The sequence below is a fragment of the Cetorhinus maximus genome, chromosome 20 (genome assembly GCF_964194155.1).
Source record: "Cetorhinus maximus chromosome 20, sCetMax3.hap1.1, whole genome shotgun sequence".
NCBI classification, from domain to species: Eukaryota; Metazoa; Chordata; class Chondrichthyes; order Lamniformes; family Cetorhinidae; genus Cetorhinus; species Cetorhinus maximus.
Genome location: NC_135898.1, coordinates 18,012,010 through 18,029,240, shown reverse-complemented (window position 1 = coordinate 18,029,240; position 17,231 = coordinate 18,012,010). Strand labels below are relative to the sequence as shown.

The following is a 17,231-nucleotide window of genomic DNA, read 5'->3' as shown; positions in this document are numbered from 1 at the left end:
TGTCCTGCTTTTTGTGTACAGGACATACATGGGCAATTTTCCACATTGCCAGGTAGATGCCAGTGTTGTAGTTGTGCTGGAACAGCTTGGCTAGGGGTACGGCAAGTTCTGCAGCACAAGTCCTCAGTACTACTGCCAGAATATTGTCAGAGCCCATAGCCTTTGCAGTATCCAGTGCCTTCAGCTGTTTCTTAGTATCATATGGAGTGAATTGAATTGGCTGAAGATTGGCATCTGAAATGTTGGGACCTCCGGAGGGGGCTGAGATGGATCATCCACTTGGCACTTCTGCCTGAAGATTGTTGCAAATGCTTCAGCCTTATCTTTTGCACTGATGTGCTGGGCTCCCCCACCATTGAGGGTGGGGATATTTGTGGAGCCGCCTCCTCCAGTGGGTTGTTTAATTGTCCACCAGCATTCACGACTGGATGTGGAAGAACTGCAGAGATTAGATCTCATCCACTGGTTGTGGAATCACATAACTTTGGGTCATGAAGTTACAGACTGTGGTTGAGTACAATTCTGCTGCTGATGGCCCACAGCACCTCATGGTTTCCCAGTCTTGAGTTGCTAGATCTATCTCATTTAGCACGGTGGTCACTCCTACCAATACTGTCAAGGACAGATGCATCTGCGGCAAAGATTTTGGTGAGGTTGAGTTCAAGTATGTTTTTCCCTCTTGTTGGTTACCTCACCACCTGCCACAGGCCCAATCTAGCAGCCATGTCCTTTAGGACTTGGCCAGCTTGGTCAGTAGTGGTGCTACTGAGCCACTCTTGGTGATGGACATTGAAGTCCCCCACCCAGAGTACATTTTGCACCCTTTCCATCCTCAATGCTTCCTCCAAGTGCTGTTCAATGTGGAGGAATACTAATTCATCAGTTGAGGGAGGGGTGGTATGTGTAATCAGCAGGAGGTTTCCTTACCCATCTTTGTCCTGATGCAATGAGACTTCATGTTGTCCAGAGTCGATTTTGAGGACTCCCAGGGTAACTCCCTTCTGACTGTATACCACTTTGCCGTCAACTCTGAGTCTGTCCTGCCAGTGGGATACCCCAGTGTGTCTGGGACATTATCTGAAAGGTATGATTCCGTGAGTATGACAATGTCAGGCTGTTGCTTGGCTAGTCTGTGAGGCAGCTCTCCCAATTTTAGCACAAGCCCCCAATTCGCAAGGAATACTTTGCAGGGTCGACAGGGCTGAATTTGCCATTGTTGTTTCTAGTGCCTAGGTCAATGCCAGGTGGTCCATCCAGTTTCATTCTTTATTGACTTTTTACTACAACTGAGTGGCTTGATAGACCATTTCAGAGAGCAGTTAAGAATCGGCCACATTTCTGTGGACCTGAAATCACATGTAGGCCAGACCAGGTAAGGGTGGCAGATTTCCTTTCCTAAAGGAGATTAGTGAACCAGATGAGTTTTTACAACAATCGACAATGGTTTAATGGTCATCATTAGACTATTAATTCTAGATTTTTATTGAGTTCAAATATTACCATCTGCTATGGTGGGATTCGAACCTAGGTTTCCAGAGCATTACCAATAGTCACTGCCTCACCCCCACCCCCCCGTTTGTTAGGCTTAAGATCAGGTAGACACTGAGAGGTTGTTTCCCCTGGCTGGGAAATCTAGAACATGGGGGCATAGTCTCAGGATAATGGGCCGATCATTTCAGACTGAGGTAAGAAGAAATCACTCAGTGGAAGTGTTGTGAATCTTTGGAATGCTCTCCCGCAGAGGGTTGTGGGTGCTTCATCATTGAATATATTTAAGGCTGAGACAGATTTCTGGTCACTCAGTGAATCAAGGGATATGGGGTGGGAGCGCTAAAGTGGAGTTGAAACTGAAGATCAGCCATAATCGTATTGAATGGCTGAGTATGTTTGGTGGGTCATATGGCCGGCTCCTGCACCTAATTCTTATGTTGTATCTAATTCCAAGTTCTTATGTTAAGGGTAAGTAATGGGGGCCAACTGTGAATTTCCAGTTGTCCTCCAGTTGCAGGTACCCATCAGTAGGCTGGGATACCACCACTCCTAGAAAGACCTCATACCCTCCCTGCCTGCCTGAGATGAGTGCAGTCAAAGGCAGCCCTATAGAGGGCCCCCACAACTACCCACAGTGATAGCCTAGCTGCTTTTTATATTTTTTATTTCCCTTTTTAACCAAGTGTCTGACAGTGCACCTTCTTGTTGAAGCACCCGCCCAGTTACTTTCCTTTCACTGCAGCTGGGAGCTCTTCAGAGCTGAAAGGCCTCTGATTGGCCCTCCAGCTTTGAGAGCACATTCAACACCCTTAGTTGGACAAGGGATGCCAATTAAGGCCCCAGTCAAAGTTCTAGACCAATGACTGTTTTCCCTCTGACCCCGACCCCTGGGGCTAGGTTCGGGATCCAGAAACAATCCAGGGTGGAACTGTTGTCATGAGTAGACCAGCCCAGTCCACATGGAGGAGGCAGGTTCCCTTCACTGAAGGACAATAATGAACGTATTGTATTTTTATAAAGTTCTAGCTGCTTATAATATCACTTTCTGAGCCTAGTACACAAATTAACAGATCCCTTTTGAATTCAATTCAACAATTTGCTATGAAAGCTCCTGGATTTGAACTCTCAATTTCCGGGCTGCTGATTCAATACCATAAGTTTAAATAGCTAGCTTAGTAACATAGCCACTAAGTTACTGTCTTTGTCTTTGAATGGTCGTGAGCTGTTTTTTTCACCAGAAATGTGCTCAGGTCATTCCATTACTTGCTTATCAGTATTTGAGGGCCTTGTAGTTAAATTAATGTTCAGCTATTGAAGTGATACTCCAGATGAGATTTCTGAACTTTTTCTTGTTTAAGTGGCTTATTAGCTGCTTGAGAAGTTGAATTATTTCATGTCACGATTGGCAACTAGTTTTTATTGCTAGTAACAAAATTACATTTTCACATGTTAGAAAGCTATATATGCATGTGACTTCAATAGCAATTATTAGTTGCTGAGAAAACATGCCTTATTCTTACTTTTAGCATAAATAGGAATGTTCGACAGAGATTAGTGATATCTTATACACGCAGAAGAATATTATTTACAAAGTCACTTTTTGGCAACTGGAATGTACAATACGTGAAAGTAATACTCTTTCAATTCAGGGTTTTTGTCTGGGCTGCTAGAATGCAAGTCTACTTTTCCTCCCATTATAAAGAAAAAGCTTGTATTTAGCTAGAATAGCACCATTCACAATCTCAGAGTGCCATCTATATAAAAAAAAGGAAGAACTTGCATTTATAGCACCTTTCATGACCTCAGGACATCTTAGAGCATTTGGTGGTGGTGTGTTACAGATCACTCAGGGAGTCTGAGTTGCTGTGGCAACATGCACTTTTACATGCATGTTGTAGTCTGAAGCTATGGATAGTGATGGTAGAGGCTTTAAATTTCTTTCCATTACATGGCTGACTCGGGCAACATTTTCCCCCCGTGGGGGGTGAAGGGGCAAGTGTGGAAGCAGGCGGGCTTCCGATTGGTGCCTTCAGATGTTGTCCAGGAAAGTATGACAAACAGCAATGAATAAATGACTAGATCATCTGCGTTAAGTTTTAGTTGAGGGATAAATGTTGGCCTTGACTCAAGAAAGAAGTCCCTTTCTCTTCATTGAATAGTGGAATTTTTAACCTCCAGCTTAGATTTCAGACAGAGCTTCAGTTTCATTTTATCCCAAAGACCATAACAATAGCTTGCCTTTATAAAGCACCTTTTATGTTGTAAAGCTTCCCAAGGTGCTTCAATATATTCATCTAATAAAAGTGAGCCACATAAGGAATAATTAGAACAAATGACCAAAAACTCGATCACTGATGTATGTTTTATGAGGTCATTTCAAAAGAGAAAGGTAAAGAGGCTGTGACATTCAGGGTAGGAATTCCATAGCTTAGGGTCTAGGCATCTGAAGGCATAGCTACTACTGGTAGAGCAATGAAAATTGGGAAGTATAAAGGGCCAGAATTGGAGGAGTGCATATATCTCAGAGGGTTGAAGGGCTGGAGAATTTTATAATGATGGGAAGGGGCAAGGCCATGGAGGGATTTGAAAACAAGGTTGAGAATTTTAAAGTTGAGGCGTTTCCAGACAAGAAGCGGTTAGCAAGCACAGGGATTGAACAGGACCTGTTGTGAGTTAGTAGTATAGGCAGCAGAATTTGGGATGAATTCAAGCTTATGAAAAACAGCACCTTCAACAGTGCAGTGTTCCCACAATACTGCACTGAATTGTCATTCTGGATTATAATAATAACAAGAAGTAATATTTATTTAGCATATTTAATGTAACGTGTCATTGCAAGGCACTTCACAGGAGAATTATAAAACAAGATATGACATGGAGCCACAAAAGGAGCTGTTAAGCCAAATGACCAAAAGCTTGCTCAAAGAGGTAGGTTTTGAGAAGCGTCTTAAAAGAGGAAAGTGAGGAAGTGAAGCGGAGAGATGTTTGGAGGAAATTCCAGAGTTTGGGACCTAGGAAACTGAAAGTGTGGCCACCAATGGTGGAGCAATTATAATTGGGAATGTGCAAGAGGCTAGAATTAGAGGAGTGCAGACATCTTGGAGGGTTGTGGGGTTCGAGGAAATTACAGAGATGGTGAGGGGTGAGGCCATGGAGGAATTTGGAAAATAGGATGGCAATTTTACAATCAAGGCATTGCTTGACCGGGGGCCAATGTCGATCAGCGAGCACTGGGGTGATAAGCGAATGGGACTTGCTGCGAGTTAAGACATGAGCTGCAGAGTTTGGATAACCTCGAGTTTCTGAAGGGTATAATGTGGGAGACCAGCCAGGGTGTGTTGGAATAGTTGAGTAGAGAGGAAATTAAGAGGAAATAAGGAGGGTTTCAGCAGCACTTGAGCTGAGAGAGGGGCAAAGTCAAGCAATGTTATGGAGGTGGAAATAGGCAGTCTTAGTAATGGTACAACGATGAGGTTGGCAGCTTACCTTGGGATCAATTGTGACACCAAGGTTGTGAACAGATTTATTTAATCTCAGACTGTTGCCAGGGAGAGAGATGGAGTCGGTAGTTGCAGAATAGAGTTTGAAGTGGGGACTGAAAACATTGGCTTCAGTCCTCCCAATATTCATTGAAAGAAGTTTCTGCTCATCCAATACTAGATGTTGGACAAGTAGTCTAATGATTTAGTAACAGTGGAGGAGTCAAAAGAGGTGTTGGTGAGGTACAGCTGGGTGCTGTCAGTGTGTATGTGAAAACTAACACTATGCCTTCAGATGTTGTCCAGGAGCAGCATGTAGATGAGAAATAGGAGGGGTCAGAAGAATAGATCCTTGGGGGGCACCAGAGGTAACGGTGCAGGAGCAGGAGGAGCCATTGCAAGTGATTCTCTGGCTGTAATTAGATAGATAAGAATGGAATCATGTGAGAGCAACCCCACTCAGCTGGACAACAGTGGAGATGCATTGGAGGAGGGTGGTATTGGTCAACCATGTCAAAGGTTTCAGACAGGTCAAGAAGAATGAGGAGGGAAAGTTTATCTTTGTCACAGTCTCATAGGATATAATTTGTAACTTTGATAAGAATTGTTTCTATACATGGGGGTGGAAATCTGTTTGGAGGGATTCAAACATGGAGTTCCGGGAAAGATGGGAATGGTTTTGGGAGGTGACAACACATTCAAGGACTATATGCTCAAGGGTTCACAGTGGAACTTGAATCCATGACATTCTGACTCTGAGGCAAGCGTGCTACCCACCAAGGTACGGCTGACAGCATATGTGAAATGACTTTAGGTTATTACAATTCAATTTCTTGCATACATAAAACTGGCCACAAAAAGACCTTAAATTGACATTTTTACTCAGCAGCTATGAGGAAAGCCAGTATAGAGACAAAGGGAATGCCTTTCCTGGTCTATAATTAAGACACATTTTTAGGACCATGGTAGAGAGAAGTTTACTCTACAATTAGCCTGTGTACAGAATGAAAGACGATATTATTGGTAAGAAAAAGGAGCCTGCATTCTTAACTTAGGGAACAAAATAAATGAAGCCACTAATCAATATGAGAAAAATCACAATGTTAAAGGATTTATCTCTTCGTGTAATCAATATTAACATTATATCTAAGATAAAATCCTTCCAATATCCTTTTCTGATTGAAATTGATCTAATAGGAGTTTTACAACATATTTAGCATATAATATCAGTTATGCCTCCATTTCACAATCTGAATTTTTTTCTTCCTCTACTTTCTTGCTACATTTTATGTTTGATATGTTTTTGCAATCCTTCTGCATTTCATTGACTAACTCATTGTCCCAAAAATATGCTGTATTCTATTTAATTTATTCCTCAGATTAAATCTTCAGGTACAGACTTTGATAAATAAAAAGTAAATGTAGGCAAATACAAAGTGAAAATGTGATGCCACTGAACTTATATATTACATTATTTTGCTGTCTCTGACGTTGAAGTCTTCATCTTTTTAAGAACAGAAGAAATTGGAACAGGAGTAGAGCATTCAGCCCCTCAGACCCACCCTGTCATTCAATATGACCATGGTTGTTCTTCTACTTCAACTCCACTTTGCTGCCCAGTTCCATATCCCTTAATTCCCTGAGAGATCAAAAACCTATCAATCTAAGTTTGAATATACCTAATGATGGAACCCTCTGAGACACTGCCAAAGATTCACAATCCTCTGAGAGAAGAAATTGCTCCTCATCTCAGTCTTAAATGAATGACCCCTTATCCTGAGGCTGTGCTCCCCTGTTCTCGATTCCTCAGCCAGGGGAAACAACCTCATAGGGTCTACCCTGCCCAATTTCCTCAACTTCCCACCATAGACAACACTGGCATCCTAGGAACCAATCTTGCAAACCTTTGCTGTACCGGCTCCAAAGAAAATATATCCTTTCCTAGATAGGGAGTCCAAAACTGCAGGCAGTACTTCAGGTGTGGTCTCACTAAAGCATTATACAAGTGTAGCAAGACCTCCTTATTCCAGTACTCTTGCAATCAAGGCCAACATGCCATTTGCGTTCCTAATTGCCTGCTGTACCTGCATGCTAACTTTCAGTATTCCTTGTACAAGTAAACCCAAGTAACTCTGAACATTAACACTGAAAAGTTTCAAACCTTCTAAAAAATATTCTGTTTTTCTATTCCTAAAAGCAAAGTGAATAACCACACATTTCCACATCTGCCACTATATTGCCCACTTTACTGATTTCACTTTCAGCTTTTTGATGTCCCCTTCACAGCTTACATTCCCACTTAACTTTATATTGTCAGCAAACTTTGATATATTACTCAATCTCTTTGTCTAAGTCATTAATATAGATAGTAAGTAGCTGTAAATGTTTTTCTTAATTCTTGGAAGATAAAAGTCAGCTTAGTTTGTAGTATTAATTAAAGAAACACTTTCTTTTAACAGTGACTGATTGTAAAACACTAAAATAATACTGTTATATTAACATATTAATGCATCTGTGCAAATACATACTATTGTTTGCCCAGGGATAATGCCTACAAATAAAAGGAATTCCTAAGGCTCCCCTCCCCCTCTCCCCCCCTCCCCCGCCTCTCCCTCTCCCCTACTCTCCCTCTCCCTCCCCTCTCCCCCTCCCCTCCCCCTCTCCCTCTCCTCTTCCCTCCCCCCTCCCCTCCTCCCCTTTCCCATAGACACACAGTAAACACTAATGTTGTGCTTGGCCAATCTCTTCCTATATAGCCTTTGTTTCCCGAGACTGAATTGAACATTGAATGGGACTAAGCTGGCAATTGAAAGTACCATATGTTTAACATAATTCTAATTCCTCCTCTTAGAACAATATGTATTTATATGGGTTTAATAAAGGGCATGCAAATTAATAAATCGACAATCACAAGGTTGTCCGGACTGGGTGATTTTTAATTTATGATTGATATGGGCACTGTAGTAGCAGGTTTGCTGTGAATGGGGGTGGGGTGGATAATTATTGTAATCCAGTCTGATCAGTGGTGAGACAAACCGTAAACGTGCAATTCTCTTGAGATCCTGCAAAAATACACTAGAAACAATGCCTTATTCTCGAATTTTAGACACATTTGTACACCAAACAAATCTGCAAAACGATACTTTACAAAAATATAAACTTCTTGTAGCTTTTTGTTGCCTTCCCTACACCATAATATGAATACGTCCTTAATCCACATATTTGAAATGTTAAAATACTTTTAAAGAAGTTTTTAAATAAATAAAACGTTTATCACACGTGACCCAATTGAGACAGCCAGGAATTTTGTTCCGCTTTGTTTTCAGTCTAAGCAATAAGCTGGGATATATTAACCGTGTTCAATTATAAAACGTAAATTGTTATAGATGTTACGATAAATCCGAGTCTTTATTTGTAAGCTTGTGAAAAATGTGAGAACAGTAGAATTCTTCGAGCACCAAACTTTAAAAAGATTAATTATTCTTTGTGTTCCTGCACTAGATTATGGTAAGTAAGGTAGTGTCGGATCACTGTCGCTTTTTGAGGTGCGTGCTTATTTGAATATTTCAGAAATCTGGGAAGAATATCAAAAAAGTTATATTGTAACAACTGCAAAGAAAGATGTATTGAATAAATCCATACTTACGTTCATTTTGCAATTAATGATAATATATGTTAAATTGAAGTAAATCGGCTTTTAAATAACTGGTGCTTCAATCAAGTTTTAAGTAAATAACTGATACGACATAATATTCGCGTTTCCAGAAATTTGCCAAGAATCCAGAATCCACGTTAGTTAGTTAATACCATCAAATTTGCATAGCACAAATTTCCAAGGCAATGTATCTACCTAAGTAACTTAAACCAAAAGCAGTGTATACAAAGATGATTTTGGGGCATGTTTGCCACAATTGTAAAAGTTTACTGTCAGGGTGGATTTGCATTTTCGAGCTCTTGCTGGGGTTAGCAATAAAGCTCTCCCTCTTGCTATAGGAAGCCCTATAGTAATGATGCCCCCCGTCAGGAATCTGCTCAGTTTCACAGTTTCTAAGCGACGGTTCTTATCCATTAACCTCATTTTGCCTCTTCGTCCGGGCCGAGAGGACTGAGGCCAGGGAGTGCTCTACAAAACCGCTTCCCTTTAATCACTCATACCACACGTTTCTTTTGTGCTTTACCACTTGCAACGTGCGGTACGTTTCTGGGGCTCTTTTATGTTTTTTCACTTTTCAAATGATCACTTGCACTTTCACAATCGTGAACAATGTGACTTCATTCTTCAAAAAGCAACATTAGTTCAGACGTTCCTTTCGCCCGGTAAGTCGTGCTTTGTTTAGCAAACTGTATTTGCCTTTAATATGTATTGATTTCTTTACAATGCAGTCACTATATTTCAAAAGAACAAGCAGCCCCACATCGCTTTCTTCAAAGCGACATCGTTTGCCACAACAAAGCAAAACTGAAATTCAATGAAACAGACGAATGCTACAAGAGCGAAATTGTCAAAAAAAAACGATTGTCGCAAAAAAGTATTTTTAGTTGCTCAATCTTCATGTGTATTGTGTGCTATCTTAAGTTACATAGTCATATGCACGGCAGGCCTGTACGATTAAATTTGCAATTCCATTCTATTGTCTGAGCCCGCCTGCCCTATTCCAGCCGAGCGCTGATGGATCGGATTCTCTTGGAGGTCTGTTGAATACAATATTGCAACTGCTGTCAAATCTATCGTTCGGTTGTGAATTAATTCTGTTCGAACGATGTACTTTGAAGATGTTGAGCGCTGTTTTAAAGTTTGGTACTTTAAAGCTCTTTTTTTCAGCCACGTGCTGAGAGCTGGGGCTTTAAGGAAGTCCTGGAACTTTTTCCGGCAACAGTCCACCAGACAGAAGAGAACCATTATCTGATGTGGTTAGGAACCCGTTTAAACCAAGAGGAGCAGCTTCGTCTACTTGTTTTATGTCAGAATTGACCAATTTCTCTGAATCTCAGTTACAAGAGTGGGGAAATAGTGTCTCGGTTGCGGTCACATATGTTCGGGGGCAGATCTGGCTTTGTTACACTTCTATTGTTGGCTGAGGGATTCATAGAGTTTCAACTGCTCAGGATATATACAAAAATATGGGAGAGATTATTAAAGTGATTATATAGACTATAATCAATTCACTTAAGTAAGAGAATATGATAATACAGTATCTTCAAACGTGTGGTGAAACGAAAGCGATGTATGCTCGCGTTGTGAGCTGTCAATAATGAGTGACTGGATCCTGGTGACGGAACAAAGGCAGCAACCTTTAGAATGAATTGCAAACACACACCACCACATCATTTAGGCAAATGGACCAATATGTATAAAATAGTTTGTTCAACATAGACAAGACTACGAAATGAGTGAATCGATTACTTATGAGAAATGCAAGGAGAAAAGGCCATTGGACCTATCCGTCTAATATCCAAACTCTCCTATTGTAATACCTAATTTTCCACTTGACTCTCCTTAATGTTATTCTTCACTCAGGGGGTCCTGGATCTTTGAAATTGTCTACTCCAGAGAGCTTGTGGAAGATGAATCTTTCAATATATTCAAGGCTGAGATTGATAGGTTCTTGAAGTATAGGGGAGTCAAGGGTGATGAGGAACAGGCAGGAAAGTGGACTTGTGGTCAAGATCAGAGCAGCCATGATCTTATTGAACAGCGGAGCAGGCTCCAGGGGCAGTATGGTCTGCTCCTGCTCCAATTTCTTGTGCTCTTTTGTTCTCTATACTCCACTGAACACATTACTCCAAACATTTATCAGTTTTTGAACAAAGAAGTGCTTATTTTTAATAATCCTCCTGTTCTACTTTCCTAGTTTAATTAGAAGTAACAGATCATTGGCAATAATAAATTTTCACAGTTCATTATTTTACTAATTCTGAATTAGCACTCTTGTCTGAGACCTGTGTTTCCCTCCCTGAACAATGAAGTTAAAGTGGGATCCATAAACAAAATGTTTGTATGTTTGTAAATGCACAAAGGGGGCTATTGTCTAATTCTTTTTTGCACAATTTTGAAGAAGGAGCTGTGCAAGGTGTTAGTGTGTACATTACTGCACCTTCTCCTCACATAAAAAGATTGTGCAACATGCCAGCAAATGTCAAAGTTACAATAAGTCATTATTCACCCTCCTTCCATGCTGCCCAAAGGATGCTACATGTAGCTTTGCACAAACAGAAAATAACTTCCCTTCACTATTTTATATATTGCTGCTGTTTGTAAATAACAATGCTATAGACTTGGAGTAATGGTGCTAAGGGCACTATCAGTCCAAGTTTGTTCTGTCATGTTGATTGGGACAGGAATTTCTGACCATTTTAGTATGGGTATGCATTTAAGGTAGATTTCCCACTTTTGGGTCCTGATGCAAAACAATTTTACTAGATTAAAGCCTCAGGGAGGAATTGCTCCTCATGCATAATTACTTGGGATTTTGTGGGGGTTTTGGATAGAGGATGTAAATGTTGACAAAAATGTATTCCAATGATTAGATAGATGTGTCAGCAATAGCTCAGACTGTATAATCTCCCTTGAATGAGAAGCTTGTGGGTCCAAACCCCATTCCAAATCTTGAGCAAACAATATCAACTGGCAGATATATCACTGGAGTACTGAAGGAGTCCTGTATCATTGAATGAGACATTAGACATAAAAGATCCAACTAAAACGTTCTCCTGGTATGCTGACTAATAACTATTCCTCAACCATTGTCATTATAAACAAAAGGGTTTAATTGGTCACTGTTGTTTGTGGATCTTGCTGTGAGCAAGTTACCTGCCACTTTTCCCTACGTTACAAGAGCTATTCCATTTCAAAACTGATTAATTGACTATGAAGTGATTTGGGTCATGTTGAAGTCATGAAACGCGCTGTATATATTAAACTTCTTTATTTCTTTACTGAAAAAAATCACATTACAATAATCAGCATGTAACAAGCCCAATGAGAGGGGGTGCAATTCTAGATTTAGTCTTAGGAAATGAAGCTGGGTAAGTGGATGAAGTAGCAGTGGGGGACCATTTTTGAGATAGTGACCATAATACAGTTAGATTTAGCATCAATATGGAAAAGGACAAAGATAGAACAGGACTAAAAGTTCTAAATTGGGGAAGACAAATTTTACGAAGCTCAAAGGGAGCTGGCGAGAGTGGACTGGATACAGCTATTAGAAGTGAAAACAGTGTCAAATCAGTGGGAGGCATTCAAAAGTGAGATTCTACAGGCACAGTGTAGACATGTCCCCACAAAAAAAGGGCGTTACTGCCAAATCTAGAGCCCCCTGGTTATCCAGAAGCATACAGGCCAAGATAAAGCAGAAAAAAAGCTTATGATAGTCACAAAAGACTTAATGCTGTAGAAAGCCAAGAGGAGTATGGAAAGTACGGGGTGAAGTAAAAATGGAAATTAGGAAAGCAAAGAGGATACAAAAAATATTGGTAGATAAAATTAAAGAAAACCCAAAGATGTTTTATCAGTACTTTAAGAGCAAGAGAATAACTAAGGAAAGGGTAGGGCCTATCAGAGATGTACATGGTAACTTGTGCGTTGATGCTGAAGATGTGGGCAGGGTTCTCAATAAGTATTTTGTCTCTGTCTTCACTAAGGAGAGGGATGATGCAGACATTCTAGTCAATGAGGAGGAGTCTGAAACATTAGGTACAATAAGCATAGTGAGAGAGGAAGTACTGGAGCGACTGATACCCTTGAACATGGATTTTATCCCGGGCTGTTAAAGAAAGCCAGGGAGGTAATAGCGGTGCTCTGAGGATCATTTTCCAATCTTCACTAGATACAGGTGAGGTACCAGAGGATTGGAGGTCTGCAAATGTTGTACCATTATTTGAAAAGGTTGCAAACGATAGGCCAGAAAATTATAGATTGGTTAGTCTGACGTCAGTGCTGGGCAAATTATTGGAATCAATTCTAAGAGACAGGATAAACTGTCACTTAGAAAAGCACAGAGTGATCAGGGACAGTCAGCATGGTTTTGTTCAGGGAAGATTGTGTCTTATTAACAACAGAATTATTTGAGGAAGGAACAAGAAGGATTGATGAGGGTAGTGCAATGGATGTTGTCTGCATGGGTTTTAGTAAGGCATTTGACAAGGTCCCACATGGCAGACTGATCAGAAAAGTGAGATCCCATGGGAGACAGGGAAAGGTGGCAAGTTGGATCCAAACTGGCTCAGCGACAGGAAACAAAGGGTAATGGTCGATGGATGTTTTTGCAAAAGGAAAATGGTTTCCAGTGGTATTCCACGGGGTTCAGTGTTGGGGCCCTTGCTGTTTGTTGTATATATTAATGATTTGAACATAAATGTGAAAGGTATGATTGGGAAATACACAGATGACACAAAAATTGGCCATGTAGTTGATAGTGAATCAGATAGGTGTTGTCTCCAGAATTATATCAATGGTTTGGTTGAGTGGGCAGAAAAGTGGCAAATGGAATTCAATCCAGAAAAGTCTTAGGTAATACATTTGGGGAGGGAAAACAAAGCAAGGGAACACTCAATAAATGGGAGGATATTGAGAGAGGTTGAGGAAGTGAAGACCTTGGAGTGCATGTCCCTGAAGGTGGCAGGACAGGTGGCTAAGGTGGTAAAGAAAGCATATGGAATGCTTACCTTTATTGGATGAGGTATTGAATGTAAGGATGTAATGATGGAACTGTATAAAATGCTGGTTAGGCCACAGCTGGAATTTTGTGTACAGTTCTAGTCACCACATTCCAGGAAGGACATAATTGTTCTGGAGAGAGTACAGAGAAGATTTACAAGAATGCTGCTAGGCTTAAAAATTGCAGCTATGAGGAAAGATTGGATAGGCTTGGGTTGTTTTCCTTAGAACAGAGGAGGCTGAGGGGTGACCTAATTGAGGTGTACAAAATTATGAGGGGCCTAGATAGGGTGGATAGTAAAGACTTGTTTCCCCGAGCTGATGGGTCAATTAGCAGGGGGCATAGATTTAAGGTGATTGGTAGAAGGGTTAGAGGGGACATGAGGAAAAACTTTTTCACGCAGAGGGTGGTTGAGGCTGAAATGCTCAACTCATTTAAAAGGTACTTGGATCTGCATCTGAAGTGCTGTAACCTGCAAGGCTATGGACCAAGTGCTGGAAAGTGGGATTAAAATGAGCGGCTAATTTCTTTTTCACCTTTTTCTGGACGGCACAGATATGATGGGCTGAATGGCCTCTTTCTGCGCCATAACTTTTCTATGGTTCTATGGTTTTTTTATGTTGGCATTTTTGTAAATTGAGTTGTTCAAGTAGGAAGTAAAAGTGTTAACCATGTTCTCGTTGTGTTCTTAACCTATAGAGCTGTTGGGTTATCAAAAATGTTCATAGTTGAGTTGCCCTTCCTAGATCTTTTAATAAGAATAAACATAATATTTCATTTTACTCTTTCATTTTTGGTTTGTGTAACTGTCTGCCATTTTCTTCTATTTCAAAGTCTGACAATGAATTGGTTGGCTGGTGAGTTTGAAAACATAGCGAAGAATTAATGAAGATTATCAAAAATTGAGTGAAGCAGCACACGAGGAAATGGGTTAAGTCGCTCAAGATTGATGTGAATTGTTCTTGTTTGATCCCACTATTTTCCAATTAGCAAGGAACTGAAACTTCTGTGGAAGCAAAACTTGGCAGTAGTTTTCTTTGTGGTTGATTATAGAAACTTCTCAAGGATACTGTCTACCTGACCTATCCTGACACAGCAATATTCTGCATCACTTAAATTTGTGATTAATAAATGAAATCAAACTTTGGTTTAAGTCACAATATTTTGCACTTTATTTCTTTTAGAAGTTTTTACCTAACTCGAATGAGGCTACTGGTCAAGGTAGAAGGAACCATGGTGACAAACAACGTTTGTGGAAGAAGTTGGACTCACACCTGATTAGTTTGAAGCACTGATAATTGTTTTGAGGTGCTTTAGATGATGAAAAGTGTGCTTGAACATGCTTGACCCCACAGAATCCCATAACAGTATACTAAGGAAAGAAAAAGACGGCCAGTGGATAAAAGAAGATTTTCATTTGGTGGAAAAGCCATTGGCCATCTGCAGTGTGGAATCAGGGAAAATTAATCAACTGAATGGAAAAACAGTCCACGCAACTGGAAATTCTAACACAGGATCACTAACACAGCTAGTGTTTAATTCTTTTCTAAATCAAACCGAAGGCCCAGTCCTCATCAAGCCCATTGGAAAGTCAAAAGTATTAGTTGGAACTGACATCCAGAATTCAAAGGCTAAAAATAAATCTGCAAAAAAGTCTGTGTTATCTTCAACTGCTTCGATAACGTTCGTTTTCCCCAAGGCAAAAAAGGCAATGATGAAGAAGATGAAACATATCGAAAATGCAGGGAATAGTTCAGCCTTTATCAAGGCAACATCTGAAGACTTCTTTGAGGGCGGCGCAGCAGTTGAAGATCACCAACTAACTGATGAGTATTCTAGGTCTAGTTACGAGGACTGTGATGTTGAGACCATTATGATGCCATCTAAACTAAAAACCCCGGTCTTGAGTTCAGTGGATCCACCTGTTTATCAAAAGAAGAAACGCAAACGTTGTGGGGTGTGTCACCCTTGCATGAAAAAAGATAATTGTGGGGAATGTAGTAACTGCAAGAATCGCAAGACTGGACATCAAATCTGCAAACAGAGGAAATGCGAGGAACTTAAGAAGAAACCTGGAGCATTTACTGTGGTAAGAACATTTACAAATTTCAGAGATCCAGGATTGTATAAACTTTACAATGCAATGTGTAATTTTGATATTCTTTCACCTTTCTCATTAATTTACAAGTAGCATAGAAGTGAGGAAGAATTTTTCCATTAAAATTTACACCTTTTGTGTAACAATACAAGAATAATCAGAATTTTCTCTAAAATGCAAAATTAATGCCAGTTTTTACAGCTTTAAGTGCCTGTCAAAAAAATCAAAGATTTTAGCAAAAGGCATTGACCTGCAACTGAAAAAGCCTACTAACTAGGATGGTCCCATTAACATTGTAATTTTATTTGTCGCAAGAAAGTTTCATACTTAGGAAAAAAAGAATTTAGTTTGGTAGTACACTGCCTTTTGCTCATCTGAAATTCAGAAGTGTGGATTTCAGAGAACAGTAGTTGCCTGGCACCCTAGATACAGCTGTTATATTAAGCTACTGGTTGCTCTCTCCCTCTGCGTCACCCCCTCCCCCTCAACAACCCCACCTCATGGTTTTTATAGTTCCTCTGTATTCTCGTAACTGCCTTCCTGCTTCTAATATTACCTTCTTTCTCTCTGATACTTTTTTGTATACTTTCCACTCTTTCAGTGAGCACTTTGTTTTTCTTTTCTTGGTTCTCACATATTTTCCTTTTTTGACATATTTCTTTTTTCTTTTTTGTTCATTAGTTTATCTACCTCTTCTGCATTCTTTTTCTCTTTGGTTTCTTTTCTTGGCTATTCATTTTCATTTTTCAGCCCTGCCCCTGGTTTTTCTTCTGCAGTTTGACTTTATCTTATCTGTTTACTCTGAGCTGAACTGATCCTGGAAGTCACACATGCATGATGGACAGGGAGCACTACTCAAGATGTAATTTTGTACAATTCTGGAACACTGGCAATAAATTTGTGCATGCAAACAGTAATAGTTATGGCTCGGTGGTAGCACTTTAGCCTCTGAAGCCAAAGGTTGTGGGTTCAACCCCTAGAAGCTCAAGCACAAAATCCAGGCTGAAAAATTAGTTCAGTACTGAAGGAATGCTGTAATTTTTTTCAGATGAAATGTTAAACTAAGGTCCCTCCTGTCCTCATGAAAACAGTGCTGAGGCCCCTGAGAGGTGGGGGCAAGTAGAGTGCAAGAGCTAGTACATAAAATGAGAGGAGGGCAAATATAGAGGTTGCGAAGAGGAATTATTAAAATGTTGGGGGCAAGGGAGATTTAACAGAGAAAACACATGTAGAGCATAAACCTTCAAAGCATCTAAAAGCTTTCTGAATTCTTTTGAGGGTGAAGGAAGTAAACTAAGAATTTTTGGCAATAATAATTGAGGTCACAATGCACTCTGTCTAGATGAGAACTTTAGTCCTTTTTGGTTGGTTGCTTTTCAATGAATTTTGAATCAATTAACATGATTCCTTTGCTGAAGATACATCAAAAATTTTCCTGGGTGCAATTTTTTAATGGGTTAGGTAAACGTTTATTAACAGACTCCACAGAATTGAGTTCTAATTCTT

At 40.1% G+C, this 17,231-nt stretch overlaps 1 protein-coding gene across 2 annotated transcripts in view; it reads left to right on the top strand.

The window, feature by feature from the left end:
• The first annotated feature begins 8,262 nt into the window (after positions 1–8,262).
• Positions 8,263–17,231, top strand: part of tet3 (tet methylcytosine dioxygenase 3) — a 541,392-nt gene continuing 532,423 nt past the window's right edge. The window contains exons 1-2 of one of the 2 annotated variants that reach the window (XM_078565650.1): positions 8,263–8,477; positions 14,812–15,716. In XM_078565650.1, coding sequence (XP_078421776.1) covers positions 14,967–15,716 — 750 coding nt within the window. In that variant the 5' untranslated portion in view covers positions 8,263–8,477; positions 14,812–14,966. Of the gene's footprint in view, positions 8,478–9,077; positions 9,288–14,811; positions 15,717–17,231 lie in introns of those variants that run through there. The other variant, XM_078565649.1, reaches the window with a different exon arrangement.